This window comes from Schistocerca serialis, chromosome 3, assembly GCF_023864345.2.
Source record: "Schistocerca serialis cubense isolate TAMUIC-IGC-003099 chromosome 3, iqSchSeri2.2, whole genome shotgun sequence".
NCBI lineage: Eukaryota > Metazoa > Arthropoda > Insecta > Orthoptera > Acrididae > Schistocerca > Schistocerca serialis.
In genome coordinates, this window is record NC_064640.1 from 228,607,689 (window position 1) to 228,635,411 (window position 27,723).

Genomic DNA, 27,723 nt, shown 5'->3' on the forward strand with positions numbered 1-27,723 from the left:
TCGATGCTTTTGCAACTGGGCTACTCGTATAAAGGGTGATCACCTAAAACCTGTACCGCAAATATTGCGGAAATGGAAAGTGCTACTGATGCGCTGTTCTCACAGAAAGGGTTGGTAATAGGAGGTTCGTATTGTTAGCCAATAAACAGGTCTTAATAATAATTCGAAAGAGTATTTTTTGTGCAAGCATAGGCTTTTTTAAGTGGGACAATGCCTGTGGACATTAACATATTAAAAGTAGGGTAAACTAGGATGTCAGTGGTGTTTGTTGCAAGATTCTAGTGCGAGTCGTTTAACGAGATATCGTATTTTGAAAAATTCCCACACTGATACTTGGTTGTGCCATTCAGCTTGCATAGTTGCTAGGTATGATGTTGTTATGTTTCCTTACAGTGTACTTGTGCGTTCCTTGAATGCACTGCGACTTGCTAGTCAGTCAGTGTGTGTCAATCCAAGTGTGAGTGGACGATGGTATTTACCAATGCAGAAAAAGCCGCCATGCTCATGGTGTATGGAGAGTGTGGGATGAATGCAGTTCGTTCTTGTACAGTGTATGCGGCAAGAATCATCTCTGGAATTATTTATCAACCTCTTCAACTAGTTACGTGGAAGTTGTACACTACTGGCCATTAAAATTGCTACACCACGAAGATGACGTGCCACAGACGCGAAATTTAACCGACAGGAAGAAGATGCTGTGACATGCAAATGATTAGCTTTTCAGAGCATTGACACAAGGTTGGCGCCGGTGGCGACACATACAACGTGTTGACATGATGAACGTTTTCAACCGATTTCTCATACACAAACAGCAGATGAGCGGCGTTGTCTGGTGAAAAGCTGTTGTGATGCCTTGTGTAAGGAGGAGAAATGCTTACCATCACGTTTCCTACTTTGATAAAGGTCGGATTGTAGCCTGCGGTTCATCGTATCGCGACATTGCTGCTCGCGTTGGTCCAGAGCCAATGACTGTTAGCAGAATATGGAATCGGTGGGTTCAAGAGGGTATTATGGAACGCCGTGCTGGATCCTAACGGCCTCATATCACTAGCAGTCGAAATGACAGGCATCTTATCCGCATGGCTGTAACGGATCGTGCAGCCACGTCTCGATCCCTGAATCAACAGATGGGGAAGTTTGCTAGGCAACAACCATCTGCACGAACAGTTCGACGACGTTTGCAGCAGCATGGACTACCAGATTGGAGACCATGGCTGCGGTTACCCTTGACGCTGCATCACAGACAGGAGCGCCTGCGATGGTGTACTCAACGACGAACCTGGGTACACGAATGGTAAAACGACATTTTTTCAGATGAATCCAGGTTCTGTTTACAGCATCATGATGGTCGCATCCGTGTTTGGCGACATCGCGGTGAACGCACATTGGAAGCGTGTATTCGTCATCGCCATACTGGCGTATGACCCGGCGTAACGGTATGGGGTGTCATTGGTTACACGTCTCGGTCACCTGTTGTTCACATTGACGGCACTTTGAACAGTGGACGTTACATTTCAGATGTGTTACGACCCGTGGCTCTCCCCGCCATTCGATCCCTGCGAAACCCTACATTTCAGTAGGATAATGCACGACCGCATGTTGCAGGTCCTGTACGGGCCTTTCTGGATACAGAAAATGTTCGACTGCTGCCCTGGCCAGCGCATTTTCCAGATCTCTCACCAACTGAAAACGTCTGGTCAATGGTGACCGAGCAAATGGCTCATCACAATACGCCAGTCACTACTCTTGATGAACTGTGGTATCGTGTTGAAGCTGCATGGGCAGCTGTACCTGTACACGCCATTCAAGCTCTGTTTCACTCAATGCCCAGGCGTATCACGGCCGTTATTACGGCCAGAGGCGGTTGTTTTGGGTACTGATTTCTCATGATCTATGCACCCAATTGAGTGAAAATGTAATCACATGTTAGTTCTAGTATAATATATTTGCCCAATGAATACCCGTTTATCATCTGCATTTCTTCTTGGTGTAGCAATCTTAATGGCCAGTAGTGTAATATAACCACTAGACAATGTAACAGAAAGAAACAGGTGATGACAGAAGAGGGGGAAATTAATGTTCTTGCTGCTGTTGCGGTTGATCCGCACGTTGGCTACCACTCAATCGCGCGAGGAAGTGGCAAGAGTCAGGAAAGTGTCCTACGCACTCTCCCTTGATATAGGTTTTCTCTATCAAGAGGTGCGCGGAAACGATGATGAGAATCGTGTCAACTTCTGTACAGGGGCATTAAGACAGGATACTCCAGATGTATCAGTATCTTGTTTAGTGATGAACCCAAAGTTACCAATCATGGAAAGGTAAACTGACGAAACTTGCACTACTGGTCTATTGACAATCCCCACTAGCTTCGTCAGGTGGAACGTAAACGTGTGGTGTGGGATAATGAACCATGAGCACATTGGCTCGATTTTCATAGATGGAACACTGAAAGCACATAAGTGTTGCAGCCTCCTAACAGACCATGTCCCACGGATGATAGAAGATATTCCACTGCAGACTAGAAGGAACCTGTGGTACCATGTGATGACGGTCCAGCCCATAGTGCACGAAGTACTACAGCATGTCTTCACAAATTGTTTCCAGGTCACTGGGTTGGACGTAGAGGACTTGTGCCTCGGCCGGCCCATTCCCCGGATTTGATGCCTGTAGACTTTTTTCTGTGGGGAAAGCTGAAAGACGCTATCTAAAAGGACATACCAGTTACACACAATGATATGCAACAACGTATTACTACAGCCTGCTTGGACATCTCCGCTGAAATGCTAGCATGTGTGCAGAAGTAGTTACATACCAGACTGGAAGTGTGTATTGCCGCTGCCAGTGGTCATTTTGAACACAGCCTGTGATGGCCAGTTGTCTCATTACTGGTCATAATCCACATACCTAGTGTATGCACTTGTGTTGTTCTTTAGTGTGTGCTACCACTGGCATTGTACAAGAGTCAGAATTGTAACTTTTCGAAATACGATATTTCGTAAACGACTCACTAGAATCCTGCAAAAGAAACACCACTGACATTCTAATTTACCCTTCTTTTAGATCCTTAATCTCAATAGGCACTGTTCCATTTAAAAAGTGTATGTTTGCACAAAAAATACAATCTCTAAGAATTATTACAATCTGTTCATTGGCTAACAATACGAGCCCCTGATTACCAACCTATTCTGTGAAAACTGCACGTCAATAGCACTTTCCATTTCAACAATATTTGTGGTGCAAGTTTTAGGTATTTCGCCCCGTATAGTATCGTATGTTGTGGGTCAGAGCAAACACGATTTAGTTTCGCCATAAATCAATTTGAAAACTGATGTTGAAGTTTGGGGTAGTGATTCAGAATTGTAAAGTGAGGGAAATTTTTCCATATGAAATTCTTAATTGCAGGAAAAAATTATTAATTGAGAGAATAGGGCCTATGATAGGACCAACTGAACATAACGGGAAAATGCAAAATCTGGAAATGTAAAAACTGGTTTTACTGTGAAGTAATTATATTGTTAGTTTATATGTGTTTATAGCATTGACGAGGTACTAAAACGGCGTTGTGACGACCCGAGCAGATAACAATGTATTCAAAATGTCAAAAATCGTGTTTATGTGGAAAATATTTTCCTCCTACTGACAAAAGAACCAGGGGTCACCTTGAGGTACATGGTGCACAACCACGCATGGGCAGCACAAAGTGGCCTACCGGCCTTATCGCTTCACACAGTTACCAATTGACTCATGTGGCCATCGTGGCAGCTGGTCTTGCTTTTAGTCAGAGCTGTTTCCACGAAGAGGTTTTTATGGTAAGAAAGTTCTTTGGTAATATCTTCAAGCTGTACTGTGCAATCACTGATACTCCCAGAGAAATACAGTCTGCTGCTCTTACAATTGCCAATTCTGCACAAGCACAGATTGAGGTTTGATCTTGGAGGGGGGGTAAAAAGTGCAAAGTGCGTGGCTTGCTGTCTCTGCAGACACTCCCCCCCCCCCCCCCCCTCCAATTCCCTTCCGAAACTCATCTTGCATAAGCCACTTTTAATGTGCCACATATGTCTGTGATTTTAATAACAATAAAATATAGTAATGTCTTTAAAGTAATAATAATAATAATAATACACTCTACAATAAAACAAAAAAAGACCCACCCTGAAGAATTATCTGAATGGGACAGAAATTTGTAGACATGATATAACGTACAGACAAATAAATTATTGCAATTTTAGATAAACTGGATGATTTATTCAACGGCAAGAACTTCACAAATTGAGCAAGTCAATAATGCATTGGTCTACCTCTGGAACTTATGCAAGCAGTTATTCAGCTTGGCATTGATTGACAGGGCTGAAGGATGTCCTCCTGAAGAATATCGTGTCAAATTGTGTCCAATTGGTGCATTAGAATGTCACAATCCAAAATGGTTAGAGGGCCCTGCCCGTAATGCTCCAAATGTTCTCAACTGGGGAGAGATTTGACCACCTTGTCGGCCAAGGTAGCCTTTGCCAAGCATGAAGATGAGCAGTAGAAACTCTTGTCATGTGCGGGCAGGTATTATCTTGCTGAAATGTAAGCCCAACATGGCTTAAAGTGACAGTCAAGTTAGTATCAGGTGCCCTGATGAACAGACCATTTGGAGGCCGCTGCAGCACTTTGAGGTTTATTCTTATTTTATAAGACCTCTGTTAACATAATTTGGCGAGAACAAACAGTACTGTTCTGCAATACTGAACATACAGCCAGTGTTACACAGATTCAAAAACATTGTGTCATTTGTTGCAGTATACAGAAGTCACAGCTGCACTCCATCTCAGTGGTAAAATCATGGCTAATCATGCTCATATAATTGGCTTTGCAGGAAGCCAGAACATTTTGTTTGCGATCATACCTTTGGCAACATTAAAAATTGTCTATAAAAAAAAAAGCAGAAATCTTCAAGTATCCTGTTCTGTTTCTTTGGTATTTTTCATAAGACAAGCCTTTGTTTATGGAAGGAATTTTACCAATTTACCTCTAGTTTTGGTAAATGTTTGTATGTCAGAAGCAGTACTCAAATGTGATAAGCTGTTGAAGAGGTAAAGGTAAGAATGTTCATAGTCCTGCGCACAACAATAATGTTCCTTAAGTTTCAAGTCAAATAAGTAACTTAAAAATAGGTATAAAAATAAACTTCTTAAGCATTGTGCATTGTAATACATTATTTATTACATATTCAGAAATAAAAATTGCATTTAACACATGGAACATGAACAGTTAATTTCAAAACAAAAAGACATCAGGACTTTGACTGTTTCTGCCAGTTATGGAGCATAATTAATTGACAGGTCATCAACATTCTTAATGTCATCTTCATCTCCTCGTCCAAACCTAGGGCAGGAACCAGTGAATCACAGAATTGTTGAGGATTGGGATTGGTCAAGATTGGTTTTAAATGTAGTAGATTCTTGAATTTTGCAGGTTTAAGGGGCAGTTTGCCATTGTAAAGTTCTCTCAGTATGTTTAGATCACTTTGATTGTTACACTTTCTTGTTTTCTGTGCCTTGATTCTCAGCAAAAACAGCTTTCAAATAGTTTTAAAAGTAGTTTGTCTTGTGAAGCACCAATCTTGCCTCCTTTTGGTCAACTTTAAATTTCTAATTGGTGGTGTTGCCACAAGGCACTTTTTAACATAAAACACACATAAAAAGTCTGTCTAAGTTTCAAATTTGATGTCTATGGCACAAATGATGTTAGTGAAAGGTCATGGTTTGATTCTGGTATTTCTGATGACATCCCTCCAGTCATCGGATGTCTCAGTGTAAGATTTCGCATTGACAAGACCTTTCATATAACAGTGGCCTCTTATAGCGAAAACTACTTTTACAGATGTACGTTGTTTCTGTGCATGAGCTGTGTAGTGCAGAAAATGCATAACCATGAAATTCTTGTTCTGACTTGCATTTGAGTTGGGAAAAAAGAATGATGTGTTTTACTATTGGGCTGAGATTATTCTCATCATATGTCCTCTTCCAGGTGGCACTTTCATCATACATGTAAAATACTGAAGTTTAGTCTGATGATACGTGTATATTAAAAGTTATGAAATTCAGTTGACGATGACTGTATACATCAGGTGTGGTTACATTAAGAGTAGGCAGATTCTTTTTTTAATCAACAATAATTGCCTCAATTTCTTCATGTTTTCCGGATTCTTATAGCAGTTTCTTTTGACTGAATAAAACTTCACACTTCTCACCATATGATCTTGTCTTTTCTTTGCCACAAAGCCTTCTTAGCCTTAAACGGTATTATAAATTGCCATGTAGAGACTTTAAAGAAACACTCTGAAATCTGTGGCTCTCAGATAGATGGTTGAAGTAAATATAAAACCAAATAAAATCAACTGTGTGAATAAATTAAATCCATTTTTTTTTCCTTCATGAAATCTACGAGAGGAAGTCATCCTTGTAAGTAAGGTAGGTCCTGGGCTAATGAGGCATGTTCTACAGTAGTATCAGTAATGACACTGATACCTATGATTTCGATCAATTACAACTGTATGTGTCTTTTTCAGGGTATCCAAAAATAAATATTGAAGTTTCCATCAAAAATTTCTTGGAAAGTTGTTGAACCACCAGTATGTTCTTTGTTAGACTCAGTATATATTACATATAGTTTGGCTTCATCTAGCCCTTCAGGTAAGCACACTCTTGATGTATCCTTTAAAGAATAGTGATATTTCCTTCCTCTCATAGATTTCATGAAGGAAAAAAAATGGATTTAGTTTACTCACACAGTTGATTTTAGTTGGTTTTATATTTACTTCAACCATCTATCTGAGAGTCACAGATTTCAGAGAAGTGTTTCTTTAAAGTCTCTACATGGCAATTTATAATACCGTGTAAGGCTAAGAAGGCTTTGTGGCAAATGGTTACATCTGGCAATAAATCACTACCATAAACATGTGCATGTGCCTGATAACAATAAGACACACAATCACTTGCCACTGCATCATACTTTCTGTTGCACCACTGCTGAACTGGAACAATTGTGATCAGTTCACTCAAATACTGAGTCTGTTTGTTGCAACACCCAAGTTTGTTTACGTTAGATATAATGTGTGGAGTGCCACTATGAGGACATGACCGAGCACCTTAAGATTTTGCATGAACCGAGGACTGGCAGCCACGTAACACGAGAAAATGTGAAAAGTGTTAATATGTAGTAAAAACCTAAGAAAATGTCCCGTTTCCGTCATTTACTATCGAATCGACCTAACACCAGATCGTCTCATTGGTCGCTTTTCTCTCTGAAACGGTTACATTTATCGTTTGCAAGCCCTTGTCGCGTGCTGCGGTATGCGGAGACACTACAAGCAGCACAGTAGAACACAGAAGACGCATCTAAGTTGATGCAATCGGCCAGTAAGAAGAACAACATTTCAAGTTTTAGTTATCGATTATTGATTTCCCTTTTCATGGAAAATTGTACTGAAATGCAGGAGGATCTGCAGCGAATTGACGCATGGTGCAGGGAATGGCAATTGAATATCAATGTAGACAAGTGTAATGTGCTGTGAATACATAGAAAGATAGATCCCTTATCATTTAACTACAAAATAGCAGGTCAGCAACTGGAAGCAGTTAATTCCATAAATTATCTGGGAGTACGCATTAGGAATGATTTAAAATGGAATGATCATATAAAGTTGATCGTTGGTAAAGCAAATGCCAGACTGAGATTCATTGGAAGAATCCTAAGGAAATGCAATCCGAAAATACAAAGGAAGTAGGTTACAGTACGCTTGTTTGCCCACTGCTTGAATACTGCTCAGCAGTGTGGGATCCATACCAGATAGGGTTGATAGAAGAGATAGAGAAGATCCAACGGAGAGCAGCGCACTTCGTTACAGGATCATTTAGTAATCGTGAAAGCGTTATGGAGATGATAGATAAACTCCAGTGGAAGACGCTGCAGGAGAGACGCTCAGTAGCTCGGTACGGGCTTTTGTTGAAGTTTCAAGAACATACCTTCAGCAAAGAGTCAAGCAGTATATTGCTCCCTCCTACGTATATCTCGCGAAGAGACCATGAGGATAAAATCAGAGAGATTAGAGCCAACACAGAAGCATACTGACAATCCTTCTTTCCACGAACAATATGGGACTGGAATAGAAGGAAGAACTTATAGAGGTACTCAAGGTACCCTCCGCCACACACCGTCAGGTGGCTTGCGGAGTATGGATGAAAGATGTAGATGTAGAAGGTGACAGAGACTCCATGAGTTGTAATACAGCTAGGAGAAGCTGGATGTTCTTTCTGCAATATTGCAGAAAGGCTTGGCAGGAATGTAGCCACTTTGCATGACTGTTGGTAGTGGTGCTCACAAGAATGTAAGGTCGCATGAAGACCGGGTTCTAGACGGTCACGTCACCCTCCAAGAGGGAACATGTTTCGCACATCATACTGCATCTGCAGCTACAATTTGAGCAGCAGTTGGCACCACAGTGACACAATGAACTGTTACGTATCGTTTACTTCAAGGACAGCTTCACACGAGATGCCCTGTAGCATGCATTCCACTGACCCCAATCACTGTCATTTTTGACTTCAGTTCCATTAAGCAAGAGGTCATTGGAGGACATGGTGGAGGTCTGGTTCTGCCTTGGTGCCAGTGATGGCCATGTGTTGGTTAGGAGGAGGTCAGTTGAGGGTCTGCAGCCAACCTGCCTGCGTGCTAGACATACTGGACCTACACCTGAAGTTAGGATCTGGGGTGCAATTTTGTATGACAGCAGGAGCACTCTCATTGTTATATTATGCATCCTGACTGCAAATTTGTTTATCAGTCCGGTGATTTGGCCTGTTGTGCTGCCATTCATGAACAGCATTGCAGGGGGTGTTTCCTGAAAGGATAACACTCAACTACATACCTTGTCATTGCACAACATGTTCTACAGAGTGTCAAAATGTTGCCTTGGCCTGCTTAATGACCAGGTCTGTCTCCAATTGAGCACACATAGGACATGATCGGATGAGAACTCCAGCAGCATCCACAAACAGGATTAACCATCATTTACAGCATCATCCACAAACAGCATTAACCATCCCTGCATTGACCAAACAAGTGCAACAGGCGTGTAACTCCACCCCACAAACTGACATCCGGTACCTGTACAACACAATGCATGCATGTTTGTATGCAACATTCTGGCTGTTATACTGGTTACCAGCACTTCACATTTGCAATGGCTTATCTCACACTTACGTGAACCTGTGATCTTTCAATGTTAATATAAGTCTCTTAGTATCATAGTCATTTTGCAAGAACAGTTTTTCTCTGTGACTGTTTCTCTAGAAAGCAAAACAGGCGTACACTATTATTGCATATAATACTGAGGTAAATGTTTAGAAATCACTCCTTTTCTCCTCTTCATATCTTTCAGGCAACTATTGCAATATTACCATATTGTCAACATGCATGTGTGGGCATTTTGACTGTTACCTCTTACACCAATCACAAAGTAACTACTGGTCTTACCTTTCATTTCTTAATGATGTAATTAACTGTGTGTGTCATGTTGATAAATATAAAACAAAACTAGGTCCCAGCTCTCTGGCAGAAACGTGGCATCTTTTTGACAACATTCAGACTTTCATTTCAACAGAGTCATATAATAATATAGAATAAAATTTTTAATATGATGTTTTTGGTATTGCACTTTATTGAGTAAAAGTAAAAATTATTTATTAACAAATGCATCATGAAAGCATTTTTAGTTCATACAATACCACAGCAACTTTGGTGTACAGAAAATATCATAATCTGCAGTCTTCAGTATTAGATTCATAGTTACAGACTAGATGTTCATTACTTAAAGCTACAGGACACTCATTATTCCAAAACTTGTGCACAAATGTCTGTGTTGCATCTTCTGATACTATGCTCCATGTGTATTGCATACCTGTACACTGATTTTGAGACAGTATGGATTCTCACTGGAGTTTTTTCCGTGTTGGAGGACGATCACAAACTTTCACCATTCATGACACAAATTGGCACTTTTGGTACAACCTAAAATAAAAGAGTATTTATCAAGAGTGTTTCCAAACTGCTTACATTTATATGCAGTACACTGACACTAATAAATTTTGTTCAAAATATTAGATATTTCATTGAGTTTGATCCTCCTAGTTGTGTCTCTAACATAAATATGACTTTCAAATAATAAACTTTCTTCCAGACAATGTAACTGCCATATAAGAAACAATATTATATTATTAATACTGTGGAGAGGCCAGAAAAATGTGGTTCCAGAAGAGGGGCAGCAGCCTCTTTAGTAGTTGCAGGGAAACAGTCTGCATGATTGACTGATCTATTACAATAATGTCAGACAATATGGCCTTGCTGTGCTGGTACTGTGAATAGCTGAAAGCAAGGGGGAAACTATAGCCATTACTTCTCCCAAGGACATGCAACTCTACCATATAGTTAAATGATGATGGGATCCTCTTGGGTAAAATATTCCGGAGGCAAAACAATTTCCCATTTGGATCTCTAGATGGGGACTACTCAGGAGAATGTCACCATTAGGAAAAACAAAACTGGCATTCTACGGATTGGAGCATGCAGTGTTAGATCCCTCAACTGGGTAGGTAGATTATAAAATTTAAAAAAAAGGAAATGCTTAGGTTGAAGTTAGATGGGATGGGGATTAGTGAAGTTTGGTAGCAGGATAAAGAGAACTTCTGGTCAGGTGAGTACACTGTCATCAATAAAAAATCAAATAGGGATAATGCAGGTGTAGGTCTAATAATGAATAAGAAAATATGAGGGTTGCCCAGAAAGTAGTGCACCACATTTTTTTCTTCAACAATCCTTTATTGAAGATAACAAGAATCACACACATTGAAGAATGGTGTTTCATCTACATACCCTATTTTTCCACGTAATCTCCATCCCATCCTATGGCCTTCCTCAAGCGCGAAACAAGGGCGTGTATGCCCTGTCAGTACCAATCCGGGTCCTGGTGGTGGAGCCAATGCTTCACTGTGTGAATCACCTCCTCATCAGCAAAATGTCTTCACGAATGGCATTCTTTAATGGCCCAAACAAGTGGAAGTCCAAGGGGGCTAGGCTAGGTGTGTCAGGTGTGACAGACACTGCTGCAAATAATGGAGCTCCACCAAATCACCTTCTGACGACCTCACCCTCCATGCCCAGCAACTAACTGTACTTCTGTTGACAGCATATGCTCCATAGACTGTGCACAAGCATTTGTGAATATTCACCACAGTTTCTTTCTCTGCAGTGAGAAATTCAATGATGGCATGTTGCTGTAACATGCATCTCCTACAGATGCCATTTTGAAACTGTCCTCTGCGGCTACACTGTCTGTCAGAAGTGACAGAATCTTGACGCGCTCTCTCTCTCAGGAGACTTCAAATAATACATATGGAATATTCTGCATTTATAGCATTGTTTTTGGCTGAGAAAAAAAAAATTGGTGCTTTACTTTCTGGGCGACCCTCATAGCAATGTGGGTAAGCTACTATGCGCAGCACAGTGAACACATTATTATACACAGGATAGGCATAAAGCCAACACCCACAACAATAGTACAAGTTTATATGCGAACTGGCTGTGCCGATAATGAGAAGGGTGAAACAATGTATGATCAGACAGAAAAAATTATTCAGACACTTATGGGAGAGAAAAATTTAATTGTGATGGGTGACTGGAATTCAGCAGTAGGAAGAGGAAGAGAAGGGAAAATAGTAGGAAAATATGGACTGGGGGAAAGGAACAAAAAAGTAATCTGCGTGGTAAAATTTTGCTCAGAGCATATTTTAATCATCACCAATACTTGGCTCAAGAATCAACAATCATGGAAGACACCTTAGATAATGGGAAGTTTCAGATGATTACATAACAGCAAGACAGAGATTTTTGGAACCAGATTTTAAACTGTAAGACATTTGCAGAGCAGCTGTGGACTCTGACCATAACTTATCGGTCATGAACTGTGGATAAAACAGAAGAATAGATTGCAAGAACAATGGAAATGAACACGGTAGAAGACAAATTGATAGCTTGAGAGATGAAATAGTGAAGGCAGCAGAGGATCTAATAGGTAAAAAGACCAGGCCTGCAGAAATCCTTGGACATCACAGGAGATACTAAATTTAACTCATGAAAGAAGAAAATATAAAAATTCAACAAATGAAGTGCCAAAAGAGAATACAAATGTCTAAAACATGCAATTCACAAAAGTGCAAAATGGCTAAGCAGAATGATAGAGGAAAAACGTAAGTCTATAGAAGCATGTATAACTAGGGGGAAGATAGGTACCACCCACAGAAAAATTAAAGAGGCCTTTGGAGAAAAGAAAACTAGCTGTATGGCTATCAAGAGGTCAGATAGCAATCCAGTACCAAGCAAAGAACAGAAAGGTAGAAGGAGTATATAGAGGGTCTGTCCACGAGAGATGTACTTGAGGGCAATGTTATAGATATCAAAGAAGGCGTGGACGAAGATGAGATGGAAGATATGACACTGTCAGAAGAATTTGACAGAGCACCAAAAGACTTAAGGAGTTGACAACATTCTGTCATAACTACTGATAGCATTGGGAGAACCAGCCATTACAAAGCTCTTCCATCTGGTTTGCAAGATGTATGAGACAGGCAAAACACCCTCAGACTTCAAATAATAAATCTAATTCCACAGAAAGCAGGTGCAGACAGGTGTGAATAGTATTGAACTATCAGTTTAATAAGTCGTGGTTGCAAAATACTAACATGAATTATTTACATAAGAATGAAAAAAAAAACTGGTAGAAGCTGACCTCGGAGAAGATAGGTTTGGGTTTTGGAAAACATTGAAACATGTGAGGCAATATTGACCCAACAACCTATCTTAGGTCTTGTAAATAGGTTGAGGAAATGGAAACCCATGTTTACAGCTTGTGTAAATTCAGAGAAGGCTTTTGACAATGTTGACTGGAACACACTCTTTGACATTCTGAAGGTGACAGGAGTAAACTAAAGGGAGTGAAGGATTATATGGAACTTATACAGATATCTCAGTTATAATAGACCAAGGGCATGAAAGGGAAGCAGTGGTTGAGAAAGGAGTGAGACATTGAGAAAGGAGTGAGACAGGGTTGTAGCATATCCACAATGTTACTCAATGACACTTTTATTTTAGCAATTGCTGGGGCGGGAGCTGCAGTCACTGAATGTGCTGCACTCTAGGTGACTGTTATTCTATGGATACTTACCTCTCTTGCGCACAGAAAATAATGGTGTTTCTTCAAACCACAGTAAATACTCACTTGCAGAAAAAACAACTGTTTAAAATTTACCACTGCATATATCTTCAAAGGAAAAGGAACCAATAATGAAACATTCTCTGAATGTGCACCACACCTTTTCACTGCTAATACAAAGGTATTTCCACAATTAATCAAGCTATATGTATACACATTTCAATTACTTGAAAAGTGTATCTCATCTGCCTGCATGATATTTGTTTGATTGGTTGATTGATTTGGGGGAGGGAACAAACAGCGACGTCATCAGTCCCATGCATGACATTTATGTCCATCCATATTATTTTCCATTTGTTGTGTGTTGGCCTGATGCAGCTAAGTTTATTGCAGGTCACTCTAAACAGTATGTATTGTCAAAGTTTTTCATCATCGTTATCACTGAGAAACATGGCACCACACCCTCTCAGCTACTGTTCAAAAACAGTATGAACAATAATGGAAATTCATAAACTGTGAGTTACCTTATTACGTTATGGTATGGGAAGAGTTCAACTTACTAACTATAGGCTGGAAAACTCTACAATGATTATGGCAAGCAATAACAACAGGGATTTGTGTGATATTGTTATGAATCCTTATCGAAAATTTACCTTGAACAATTAGTAAGGGAAGTGACTTATAAGGGGAAATGTCTTAAATCTAGTTACAAATTGGTCATAACATTTTAATTTAGTTAACATAAAGCAGAGAATCAAAGCTGATATAGCAGTTATAGCATCACCAGCATGAGTGTTATTAGATATGTTAAGAAAGGCAGATAGATATTTCTCATTAATAAATGTGACAAGAAACAGATTTCAGATTATCTGAGCAGACAACATGAAACATTAATCATTCTGCTGTTAGCTGCCCTAAATGGTTGGTATTCCACAATTTTCACTCTTATAAACGACATAAATTGATGTTACAGTATTCATCTGTGGCATGCTAGTGTAGAATATGTGACAAATTCAGCTAAGTAAAAAGACCCAAACATTGCACATGTTAATTTAAATATGTAAACTAACTTTCAGTTTTTCCATGGTGTGAGACCACGTCATGTGTCAGGTAAAACTGATGCAGAATTCTAGAAATATTTTATTGTTTGTATTAAGGCTTGTGTGTATCATAATATATTGTGTATCTTCAAACATCTGTGAGTGCTGCAAAAGATCTGTTCTACAATGTCAATTGCAAACTGCATTTTGGCAGCAGAACCCATCATTTAGACAACCACTGCCTCCTGATTTCAGTTGGTACACGTGTGCTAAATGATACATTTTTGAGAATTTTTGGAAGCTCTGAGTGCTGTGTGTAACATATTTGACAATAAATCAATGGTTTTGAGCTATAGTTGTGTACTCTGCAAACTTTAGCAGCAATATATTTTTGGAAAATCATTTCCCCATGTGAATCTGTTAATGAAGATGATTTCAACAGAAGTTTGAGACAAAGTAATCTTCAACAATTCACTGAAATTTAACAAAAGCCACTTTCTTGGGTGTTGAAACTTCATATCTTAAAAAGGAACTTGGAGGCCTTGTAGGGTAATAAATCACAAAACTAAAAAATCCAAGATTAGTTTAAAGTTACTTGTTTATTGTTCAACAAAAACAATCAGTTTTTGAAAAAATAATTTAAATTTAATTGGATAAATAAAAAAAATCTACTCACCAAGTGGTGGCACAACACACACATAAAAGAAAATTGTAATTAAGCAAGCTTTTAGAACCAGTGGCTCCTTCTTCAAGCAGAAGGATTCAAGGGGAAGAAAGAGGGGTGAAGGAAAAGGACTGGAGAGGTCTAGGAAAAGGGGTAGATTTTGGGAAAGTCACCCAGAACCGCAGATCAGGGGAGACTTACCGCACAAGATGAGAAGGAAAGACTGATTGTTGGGGACTGCATCAGATGATATTTGAAAACCTGAGAGCTTAAAGGTGGAACACAGGGTAATATGCAAGACAGAGATTACTGCTTACACATCATGCATGAGTTAATAAGAGCAAAAAGATAAGTACATTGTTTGTAACAGACGTGGGAGGGGGTGGTGAAAAATAGATAGGTAAGACAATGAAAGATGTAGAAAACTAAAGTGGAGTGAAGACAAGAGTAGTTACTGTGGAGAAATGCTGGGATGGAAGAAGTTAACATATATTAAGGCCAGATGGTTCGCGAGAACCAAGGACATGTTGTAGTGCTAGTTCCCACTTGCAGAGTTCTGAGAAACTGGTGTCTGGGGAAAGAGTACAGATGGCATGTGTGGTGAAACAGACTCCGAGGTCATGGTTATCATGTTGTAGAGCATGCTCTGCAACAGGATATTGCATGCTCCCAATATACACCCTCTGCCTATGCCCATTCATCCTAATTGATAATCTGGTGGTTGTCATGCAGATATAAAAGGCCAAACGGTGTTTACATACCAGCTGGTACAAGACATGTCATTTCACAGGTGGCTCTCCCTTTGATAGTATATCTTTCGCCAGTTACAGGGCTGCTATAGGTGGTGGTAGGAGGGTGCATATGGCAAGTCTTGCAGTGAGGACGGTCACCGGGCTAGGAGCCATAGGGTAGGGAGATGGGTGCAGACGGAGCACAGGACCCGACAAGAATATTGCAGAGATTGGGAGGGCAACAAAAAGCTGTTCTAGATGTGATGGGTACAAATTCAGACAGAATGAATCTAATTTCACGGTATGTTTTTAGGAAGTCATGGCCCTGTTGAAGTAGCTGATTACACATTGAAGACCAAGATAATACTGAGTCACCAGTGGTGTGCTTCAAAGCTGTTTTTACAGTGATCAGCAATACGAGGATTGGATGGGATGGCCCGGGAAATCTGCTTTTGAACTTGGCTGGTGGGGTAATTATGTGCAGTGAAGGCTGAGGTGAAATTCTTGGTGTATTGCTCTAAAGAGTTTGCATCTGAACAAATACGTTCGTCTCAAATGCCAAAGCTGTATGGGAGGGAACATTTGACATGTCAAGGCAAACGTATTTGTTCAGATGCAGACACTTTACAGCAATACACCACCAGTCTCACCTCAGCCTTCACTGCACGTAATTACTTCACCAGCCTAGTTCAAAAGCAGATTTCCCGGGCCATCAAATCCAATCCTGGTACTGCTGATCCCTCCAAAAAAACAGCTTCAGAACACAACACTGGTGACTCAGTATTGTCCTGGACTGGAATGCATAAATCAGCTACTTCGACAGGTCAATGACTTCCTAAAATCATGCCCTGAAATGAGATGCATTCTGTCTGAAATTTATCCCACCACATCTAGAACAGGTTTTCATCACCCCCCTCCCCTCCCCTCCCCTCCCCTCTCCTCCCTCCCCCCCCCCCCAATCTCCACAATATTCTTGTCACACCCTATGCCCCTTCTGCACCCATCTCCCTACCCAATGGCTCTTACCCCTGTGACCATCCCTGCTGCAAGACTTGCCCTATGCACCCTCCTACCACCAACTATAGCAGCCTTGTAACTGGCAAACATATACTATCAAAGGGAGAGCCACCTGTGAAACAACACGTCATGTACCAGCTGTCATGTAAACACTGTTCGACCTTTTACATCAGCTTGACGACCACCAAATTATCAATTAGGATGAATGGACAAAGGCAGAGGGTGTATACTGGCAACATGCAACATGCAGGCTCTACAACATGACTATCACGACCTCGGTGTCTGTTTCACCAAACATGCCATCTGGATTCTTCCTCAGACACTAATTTCTCAGAACTCCGCAGGTGGGAACTAGCACTACAACATGTCCTCGGTTCTCACCACCCACCTGGCCTTAATTTATGTTAACTTCTTCCACCTCAGCATCTCTTCACAGTAACTACGCTCTGTGTGCTTTCAGGTTTTCAAATCTCATCCGATGCAGTCCTCAATAATCAGTCTATCCTTCTCGTCCCGTGTGGTAAGTCTCCCCCAACCTGCGGTTCTGGGTGACTTTCCCAAAGTCTACCCCTTTTCCTAGACCTCTCCAGTCCTTTTCACTCACCCGTCTTCCTTCCCCTTCAACCCTTCTGCCTGAAGAAGGAGCCACTGACTCTGAAAGCTTGCCTAATTACAACATTCTTTTATGTGTGTTTTCTGCCACTGCTTGGTGAGTAGATGTTTTATCTAGCCAATTAAATTACTGTTTGTTGTTCAGATAAACACTGCACCACCCACATGCAGCCCCACTGTGAATGCTGCTCTCAGGCACTGGGTGAACTACTTGGTGTTTGCAAGTAATTGGAAATTGTCCAGGCTGCTATCAAGCATTTGAAAGCCGGTGTGAATGGATGGTTGGGTAGACTTCTGTCAAAGGAGCGTGAACTACTATCCTCTCCCAAGGGTACTGTTCCTTCTCCAGGAAATACAAGATGTCGACAACTAGACTTTGAGTGGTGAGTCAATGGTTGGTCCAGAGGAAGGCCAGGACTGGGAAGAACTTCAAAGTTCTACACTTATCACTTTTACCAACAGGTTTAAGGTGCTGTCTCCCACTGGAATGATAACTGTTGGGGCAGTAGGACTAAATAAAAAACATTGTTCATTGTTCATTGGTAGCATAGTAGGATAATGCAGTCAATCTACACAGGAAACTGCTTAAAAACACTTCCACATTCCATTTCAAGTGTATGGGGCCCATAACAATTAGTACTGACATGTATATTGAATGTAAACAAGTAAAAGTAGTATGAATGGTCACAGGTTTGTTTGACTCACAGGAATGCTGAAAACCTTAAACTGGCACACACTTGAATATAGATGCCACCTGTTACTGGTAGTGGTGCATACACATCTTGCTGCCAGCCACAAGCACTAGTCATTTTTTTAATAGAATTATTCTGTCTCGCAGCCCAACCGAGATGATGCAGCTGTGCCAAATGAGGACACCACATGGGCTTGTCAACAGAGGTTATTAGTCGAGGCCACTGCAGGACAGCAGTTTTGCACACTACATCTCTCCACAGACTTATGGAGGCATGACACCACTGGCCACTCATGTACATCCCCGGCAACACAGCCAACTCCTGCCCAGGGGGCAGGAGGTTTCTTCCCATGCACACCAGCCACTGCCAGACAGGGGGCCTAGTGTGGTGGGCACCCCTGCTGTGATGTCAGCAGATGGTACTTGGGGCCACAGAAGCCATAGCAGCATAAAATTTGCACAAAGATGGTGCAGGGTCCACGCAACCAGCTTATGTAACAAGGTCATTGGCACGATGTAGTACCGCACTGGCAACAAGGGTTATGCGGGCAGACAGCCAAGCAGAATTCGGCAGCCAGCTGGACACTGACCCTATGCATCAAGCAGTGCAGATGTGTCAATAAAAGAACTTGTTACATTTGCAGCTGCCGTCCTCTGCCATCTGGGCTCGACCTCAGCTCCACCACCCATTTGCAGCATCCTGGCTTCTAGCCACCGCACCCTGCACCACGAGCACTGTACCTTAATCAGTCCCACAATCAGCAATTATTTTGTCAACACATCAATGAAAAGATCTGTGCTCAGCTGTGAAAATAAACGTGTATGAACTTCCTTGTGTAGTCAGTCAGTGATAGGTGTAAATATCGATAAGGGAGACATGATTGTTGAACCTGTTAGAGTGCTATCGATGAGTTATCCTGCCACTGTCAAAAGTCCATTATATTCGGTAACTAACTTGGCCAACTAGTGTTATTATCTGGAGAGAAAGTGGACTGATTAGATGTGTATTACTAATGAAATTATTTTTATAAACTGCTGATACTATGAAAAAGTGTGAGAACTGGTCATCAGTTGCGTGCAACTTAATCTGAATAAATAAGGAAGAGTATCAAAACTAAATCAATGGTGTTACATCCGTCCCTGAACTGTGAGAACACCAACTAATACAATTTCAGGATCTGAGACTAAATTATTCATGCACCACTGAGGACTTGCAGCGACACTGCCAGATTGGTACCTTAGTAAGGTGGACTTTATTATTATTATTATATTATTATTATTATTACTATTACTATTATTACTACTACTACTACTACTACTACTACTACTACTATTTTTATACGCAAACTATCTATGAACTGAAGTGACATGTAAAGGAAACGGGTCAATGCTGGCACATCAAGAGTCCTAGAATCACTCCTCATCAATACGTACTTGTCAGAAGTACAAACAATGGCTTTACTGTGTTCAGGTGTGTCTTTATTGTTTCTAGATTGTTTTTGTTGTGAAGAACTGTAGACAATCATTTCATTTCACACTGACTTTATAATCTGCAGAATATACCAGCCACAAACAAGAAATGCATGATAATATTCTTCAAATTACATAGACGTACATGACTGCTGCATTTGTCTCCCTGTCTGGAGTGCGGAGATTCCTGTGCCTACATGGGGCAGCCTGTGTGCACAAATCAGAAGCCCGTGTGACTCTGCGAAGTTGCATTCACCCCCTCACCTCTCCGTTCAATGGCTACATGCACCTATAGTGCGCGTCATTTATGTTGACGGCCGTGTTTAAGTTCATTCTGCACATCTGACGTCACAAAACACAGTCAGCCAATGAATAGAGAATGATGTTGCCAGATCTTGACTGCAGTGCAGAGCACGGATGAGTGTTTTCAGTTTTAGAAACGTTCAGTCATAAATAAAGTAAAAGAACAAAATCAATGTCTTGATAGCATACTTTCTTTTATAGAAAGTTTGGGAAAAACATTCTTTATACCAATTGCTTCATATTCTATTAATTAACTAAACCTAACAAGTAATAAGACTCCTAATTCAGGCGATAGCAAGGAAAGGTGTTTGTATCAATCTCACTAACCGCTTTTTCGCAATAAAGAACAGCGGTAAGTGTTTATTTCCTATTTTACTTCGACGAAGCGTCAGTAATTCATAGTCATACCAACAGTGTTTGTCAGTATTTTGCATGACGTGTTAGACTCCTCATGTAGTTACATTGTAAGATGAGCTGCGTTAGCGTAATGCTTAAGGTGTTGGGCTACTAAGCAGAAGGTTATAACGGTTAAGGTGTTGGGCTGCTAAGCAAAAGGTTATGAGTTCAAACCTTGTGAGGTGCTTAATATTTTCTTTATTTAAAAACAATATCGCAGTGTCTTACTTCACGAATTTTATTCGTTTGAATGCAATTTTTTGAAATTTCTAGTGCTTTGTCTCTTCATTAACCCTTTTGCTGCTGCAGACACGTGCTCCCCGCATTCCATGCTGTGCGTGATTTTGTCATCACTGGACTGCTAGCCGGTGTAGACACATGGTGTTCCCACTGCTTTGACACACTTATCATTCGATTTCACAAAAACTATTTTGCCCAAAAATTAGATTTTTACACATCTTCTTGACTGATATCTTCCCCCCATAAATGACTTAATTTTGTTTCGATGTTCAACACAGTTATTGTGCAGCATTAAATGTAGTAAACCATTGCACGAAATTTTGAAGAGTTTGCAGAGGTAAAAGTCCATAGAGTATACTTTCCGTATGGTCGATTTTAGTTGCCACAATGTTGAGATTGAAATGTGGACAAGATACCTAAATTTCATATAAAATTTACTGTATAACAATATCTCATTTAATTTAAGTACCACATAGGTGTCATATGTAATATTGAGAAATATTCCATCTTTCGCGACTGTAACAAAAGTTTTATTTACACTGGGCAAGTTTGGCTTTATTTTAAAGCACTTCAATCAATGAAAGGTATGGCACATACACAATGGTACTCATGTTCTCTTTCTTGTTTTTGTTCCACAGTTGCAGTTTTACCAATGGTATTGAAATATATTCCTCTTCCGCAACTGTAATAAGCGACTTATTTAGACCAGACGCATTTCTCTCTTTTGAAGCATCTTCAGAGGACAGTATTTTGTCTCCTCCATTGCCAAGTCACCTTTCATAGTTTTGTGCTGCGGTAACACAATATTCAACATTTGTGTCGGCTGATCAGTGTTTTAGCAAATAAATGCTGTTTGTGTGTGCCACACACAAAAATTATATTTGACATAGCTCAGAACACTTCACTGATAGATGGAGTCCTAATGTTTTTGTAAGTCCACAGTTTTGTTTAATGTATTTTGTCTACTTCCTTTTGATCGCTTGAAGTGTTTTTAAATAAAGCCAAACGTGCCCAGTGTAAATAAAACTTTTGTTACAGTCGCGAAAGATGGAATATTTCTCAATATTACATACGACACCTATGTGGTACTTAAATTAAATGAGATATTGTTATACAGTAAATTTTACGTGAAATTTAGGTATCTTGTCCACATTTTTACCTCTGCAAACTCTTCAAACATTTCGTGCAATGGTTTACTATATTTAATGCTGCATAATAACTGCGTTGAACATCAAAACAAAATTAATTCATTTATGGGGGGAAGGTATCAGTCAAGAAGATGTGTAAAAATCTAATTTTTGGGCCAAATAGTTTTTGTGAAATCGAATGATAAGTGTGTCAAAGCAGTCAGAACACCATGTGTCTGCACAGGGGAGCAGTGCAGTGACAAACGCACACAGCGCGGAATGCAGGGAGCACGTCTTTGTAGCAGCGAAAGGGTTAATGCAGCCGTGGTAGCTTTACTTCATGAACAGTGCGCTCCCCCCTAAATGTAAGCTTGCGAACTATTCTATACTATGGCACTGCTTCTCTTGGTGCTTGCGTCGTGTGCAACTGGCAACGCAGCAATCTCCCGCATCTGGGTGGGCATGCGCGAGCCGCCAAGATAAAAGAATTGAACTATAGTGCACACATAAAGTTACACAGATGTAAAAACACCTTTACAAGCAGGTTAGTTTACATGCATCTAGCAGTAGTTTTGTCAGAGAAAGTTGTTGTTGCGTCAAAAGAAAACTTCACCTGATAAAACAATAAATTATGAGACAGAATTTCTTCCCAGTGCCTATTTTCTGGGGGCAAAACTGTTAGTACGGCCAAAACATATAAAATTATACAAAAATACCCTAGCTTTCAAAACTATCTGCTGCTACTGCTGCTGGTGTGTGTGTGTGTGTGTGTGTGTGTGTGTGTGTGTGTGTGTGTGTGTGTGTTTTGTATGTTCCACATCTTCTCCTAAACCAGTGGACCAATTTCAACCAAACATGATATACATATCCATTACTGTCAAGCAACAATTGCTGAGGGGTAAGAACCACCTACCCACCACAGTTCAGGACATATGACTTCATTAACACTGAGATGCATGAAAAACTGCTACATTGGGCATGACATTTATATTTTTTACTCCTTTGCTACTAACTCTATTCACAACCATTTTGCAGACACTATCCACAAAAGCTGCTGAATGTAACTATAAAATTATATCATTGTATGATATACAGATCAGGAGAAACTTTTGCATCATGCATGACATTTAAATAAACTTATTCTTAAGTACTAAAACACTCCTAGTCAAGTCAACTTAAGGTAATCCTTTACACCTGCTTGTGCTTTTGGCATGTTTGAACTGTGAAGCACAAATGGCATTAGACGAAAACTATAGCTGCCTACAGACATATGGAGTGGCATTTCCATAGTGATGTTCACAAAACTGCACATCTCACACCAAGTATACTGCTCAAATACATACAAGGTTTCATTTCTAATAGAAAATTGGCAAAATTAATATCCACGCAATGCTGGGTTTGTCAGCTAGTAAGTCTATAAAAATCAGCAGCAGGGTGCAGTGCTGTTTATGAAAGAAGACAGTATATTGAACATTTCAGAAACAGAAGTCAGTGTTTCCAGTAAATGTTCAGTATTTATGAGAAATAACATGTTCTTACGTAGTACTTGAAAGTCAGTAATAAAAGTTAGTGTGATCTTATAATCTTTTAAATGAACAGATGCATCACCCATGGGGCAAGTGAACAGCAGATCTATTTCCTAATTCTTGTCAGTAAACTTTTACTTGTGTTTTCTCTTTGTATCAAACTGATGTTAGACATATGATTTATCTATGGATAAACAATAAACTAAACAATTGTGGCTTCATACTTCTACAAACATTATTCATTGTATAGGAATCATAGCCAGGGTTAGGAAATTGTATGTCCTGTTTTCCTCATTATATTTTCCACACACAGTCAAACATCAGTTCAGTGTCAGTTATTATTAATAAATTTTATGGACAGAAAACTAGAACTTACAGTGTTGACATAAAATTTACACTTCATATTGCAGGTAAGTGTGGCTTGGTGGTAAAGTGCAATCTTTGGATTGGTGACTGATTTACTTTTTCTATTCCAGGTAAACTTTGAGTAAAACACACTGGATATTCTCATTCAGAATACAGCAATAAATAAATAAATATGTACAGTATTATTTACATATTTTAAAATCACAGTGAATAAGTATTGTCACACATACCTCAGAAAATACAGCAATGCATAAATATTCAGTAGCAACACAATATTTAGTCCAGTTTTTAGCTAAATGCTTGTATTCCAGTTATAGCTCTCCCAAGAATGAGAGCATGGATATCGTGAGTACCTATAACAGATTGATCAAGGGCAGTTGTCCATTATTTGCATTCAGGAAACAAAGAGGAAAAAGACAGAAAAAGTATATGACCTTACCTTCATATGTATTGACTGATTCCAGATCAGAACATGTAATAATATGATATTCATCAGAAATGCCATTCCCACCCAACATGTCACGGGCAGTGCGTGCAATGTCCAAAGCTTTTCCACAGGAATTACGTTTTCAGTATTGATATCATTTCTGGAGTACACCTTAAAAGAATATGTACAAAATGAAACTTTACTTATATGGAGAAAATGAAGATGGTTTAATATGTAAGTGAGAAAGTGAGGAATTTGTGTAAAATCTTGAGAACAGCTATTTTTATTATATTATTATGAAACACACAATAACAAATGGCTTTTCATGTAAGACAACTTTTGTTGGTGAAACTGAAGCATATAATTAGGAGACCACTCTTGCATCACAACATCCAGTTTCATACTACACCTAGTCACCTAATAGATAGCTGCCTCATCTTGACATACAAGACAGCTGCACATTATCAGAACATGGAGTCTCCATGTCCCCAATGCATCGTTAATGACACCCCAGACCAATTCAACTGAGATTATGTGCAATCAGGACATCAAATATCCCTCAAACCACTGTAGCGTGATTTTGACCTGTTGGTATGGATTGTGTTTTCCTGGGAACGCCACATCTGGTAGGGAGACCATAAACTATGAAGGAGCATATGTGACTAATAAAAATACTGGCATATTCCACAGCTTTCATAATGCCTTCTATAACAACCGCAGGTCCCCAACAAGGTCCATGTCACCTTTTCCGAACCTTCATCTGAGTTGCCACTTCTGCTACTAGGAAATTCACTGATCATATTTCAAACTCTGATCTCTAATAGGTTACAATATAATTAGTTTGCTTTTGATAAATATTAGTGATATCAGAATACGAACATCCAATAACCTATGCTGCTTTTGCAGTAATCATTTCTAGCTTCTAAATTATCAAAATGTGACCTCTGTTGAAGTTAATCAGCAGTTTTCTGTAATCTCAGAATACGGAGTACACTGAATGACTTAATTGCACTCTTGGCACCTGTCATGCCATGAGTACATTAATTTGAGATAGTTGCTGTGTAGGAAAGAGAGTGGTCCTGTTTTCAAAGTGAACACTTCGGCATGCCACATGACTGGCAGTCATCAAATTTTGTACTGGTCATTGGCATAACAGTTGAGAGCAGGATGTTAAAGATATGCAATATTAGCATATTTCATCAAGATCAGATCATGTGTATATGGCATGTGAGACACTCCATTTGAGGCTATGCAATTGATGGGCTTTTCATATGCCACTCTTTCAAGGGTGTTCCTGAGGACTTGCTTATAGGGAAAATAACTACCACCAATGTCATAAGTCATGAGAAATAACACAGTGATGAAAGAGATTGCCACTAGCTCCATTAGTTAGTGCAGGTTGTAAGATTTAAGTGGTGGGCCACAGCCAGTTCAATGCAGAACAACAACAATGTCATTTTTTCCTCTGTCATTCCTTAGTTGCTTCAAATTTCATGGAGGTACGTTTCAAAAATGTAAGTCAATGAAAGTTAGATTGTTTATGCCATATACGTTTCACTTCTTTTATTCATGAAGCATCTTCAGTGGCCTGTAATACATTTTTCTTTTTATACATAAAATAAATGTATTATGTAATAGTTACAATATGTTACTATGTTACATTTTGTCATGTTTTTCTCTTGTTTTTTAGATTACAAACAACTTTTATTACACAGGTCTTGTGAAGTTCAATTATCATTTGATGTTACTTCCGATTTTCAGTATTGTTAGTCCATATGTGTGGTCCTGTAGCTGTGTTCGTTCAGTCCCCATGCTCCAGCTGGCCGATTTCTGGCAGTTTTTTCACCCACATTTATTACAGCACATTACTTGCACTTTTCATTTTGTGATCAATATGTGCTTGTTTACAGTATGTGGTATTGCCAACTATCACCATGTGGTTTATCTTTTGTCTTTTATGTGTGGTTTCATATTTTTCATCTGTTTTGTGTGTGTGTATTTTGTTATGTGTAAATGTTACATTGTGAGAGCAGTCTTCTTTTTCCTTAAGTGAATAAGTGTGTGTGTGTGTGTGTGTGTGTGTGTGTGTGTGTGTGTGTGTGTGTGTGTGTGTGTGTGTGAGTGAGACAGAGAGAGAGAGAGAGAGAGAGAGAGAGAGAGAGAGAGAGAGAGAGAGAGAGAGAGAGAGAGAGATGGGGAGGGGGGGGGGGAGAAAGAGTCATCAATTATTTACTCTGGTTAATGTTTCCGATTTCTGTTTATTATTGTTCTAGTGGCTAACATGATCAGAGAGTTATTGATTACATTAATTAGGTCATTAATTACTTTCTTTTTCATTGCATGGGCTCTTTGTATGTGAAAGTTTTCTCGTAATGTCAGGAGTTTTTTGTTGTGACTGTTCACTCTTCTCACATAAAATTATTAGAGTGAACGATCACAACAAAACTCCTCATATTAGAAGAAAACTTCCACATGCAAAGAGCCCTTGCAATGAAAAGGAAAGTAATTAATGACCAAATCAACACAAGCAATAACTCTCTGATCATGTTAGCCACTAAAACAATAACAAACAGAAATCTGAAACATGACAAGAGTAAATAATTGATGGATCTCTCTCTCTCTCTCTCTCTCTCGCTCTCTCTCTCTCTCTCTCTACACACACACACACAAACACACACACACACACACACACACACACACACACACACACGCACACACACACACACACACACACACAATAAATGATAAATGATAAATGTGGGTGAACAAACACCAGAAATCGGCCAGCTGGAGTATGGGGTCTGAATGAATACATCTCCAGAACCACATATGGACTAACAACACTGGAAATCATAACACCAAATGATAATTGAACATCACAAAATTTGTGATACAAACGTTGCTTCTAATCTATAAAAAAAGAGAAAAACATGACAAAATGTTACATACTAACATTCTGCAACTACTACATAACACATTTATAAAAACTAAAGCTTTGTGTTCTGCCTTATGGCAGGTCTTGTCATGGAGGAAGCCTCATCAGAGAGGTCCACCCCATGAGCGTCTAGGGAAGTGATTCCAGTTGTGGTTTCCTTTTGCCTTCCACAGATGATGATGAAATGATAATGAGGACAACAAAACACCCAGTCCCTGGGCGGAGAAAATCTCCAACCCAGCCAGGAATTGAAACCGGGCCCCATGACATCACAGACCGCCACGCCGACTTCTCAGCCATTGGGGTGAACACACATTTATTATATGTACAAAAAAGAAATATGTATAACATGCCACTGAAGATCTTCACAGACAAAAGAAGCAAAAGGCATATGGAGCTAAATACACTGCCTTTCATTTAGTTGCATAGATGGAACATACCTCCATGAACAACAATGATGATTGGTCAGCACCCACAATCATCCTCTCACTATAATGTGTAGAAGTCACCACTCTCACATGCTTATTGAACATCAAAGAGCATGGATATTCATATCATCACTGGACACTGACAGTAAAGAAAGTTACCTGAACTGACAAGCTGCAGAACACACTGGTACACTCTTATGTCGAGGTACAATTACACCAAAAACCAGGTGAGCTGTTTTTCCAAAAGAACACCATTCAGGCCAGTAGCAGCGGTATAACCATATGGTGGACATGTGCGTGGAATGAAATGTGGTTCCTGGTATGACTAACATTGTTCCTCACTGGTGAATGATACAACCACCTTCAGCCCAATCAGGTGCACACTAAATCTCTCACCTCCCTCTCCAGGTGACTTGTACCTTTAGAAAGACATTCCCTTATCTAGTTGCTCCCAAATTGGAACACTGCATGAAATGAGAAAGTTTTCTGGTCCTCCAGGTC

The 27,723-nt window shown here is 39.8% G+C and overlaps 1 protein-coding gene across 5 annotated transcripts in view; it reads right to left on the bottom strand.

Moving 5' to 3' along the window:
- Positions 1-27,723, bottom strand: part of LOC126469964 (glutaryl-CoA dehydrogenase, mitochondrial-like) — a 925,249-nt gene that overhangs the window by 372,525 nt on the left and 525,001 nt on the right. Inside the window, exons 9-10 of one of the 5 annotated variants that reach the window (XM_050097385.1) lie at positions 23,663-23,785; positions 9,743-10,053 (exon numbers count right to left, since the gene is read on the bottom strand). The exons of 2 other annotated variants lie outside the window; for them this stretch is intronic. In XM_050097385.1, coding sequence (XP_049953342.1) covers positions 23,721-23,785 — 65 coding nt within the window. In that variant the 3' untranslated portion in view covers positions 9,743-10,053; positions 23,663-23,720. Of the gene's footprint in view, positions 1-9,742; positions 10,054-23,662; positions 23,786-27,723 lie in introns of those variants that run through there. 2 more of the 5 variants (XM_050097386.1, XM_050097384.1) reach the window with 2 other exon arrangements.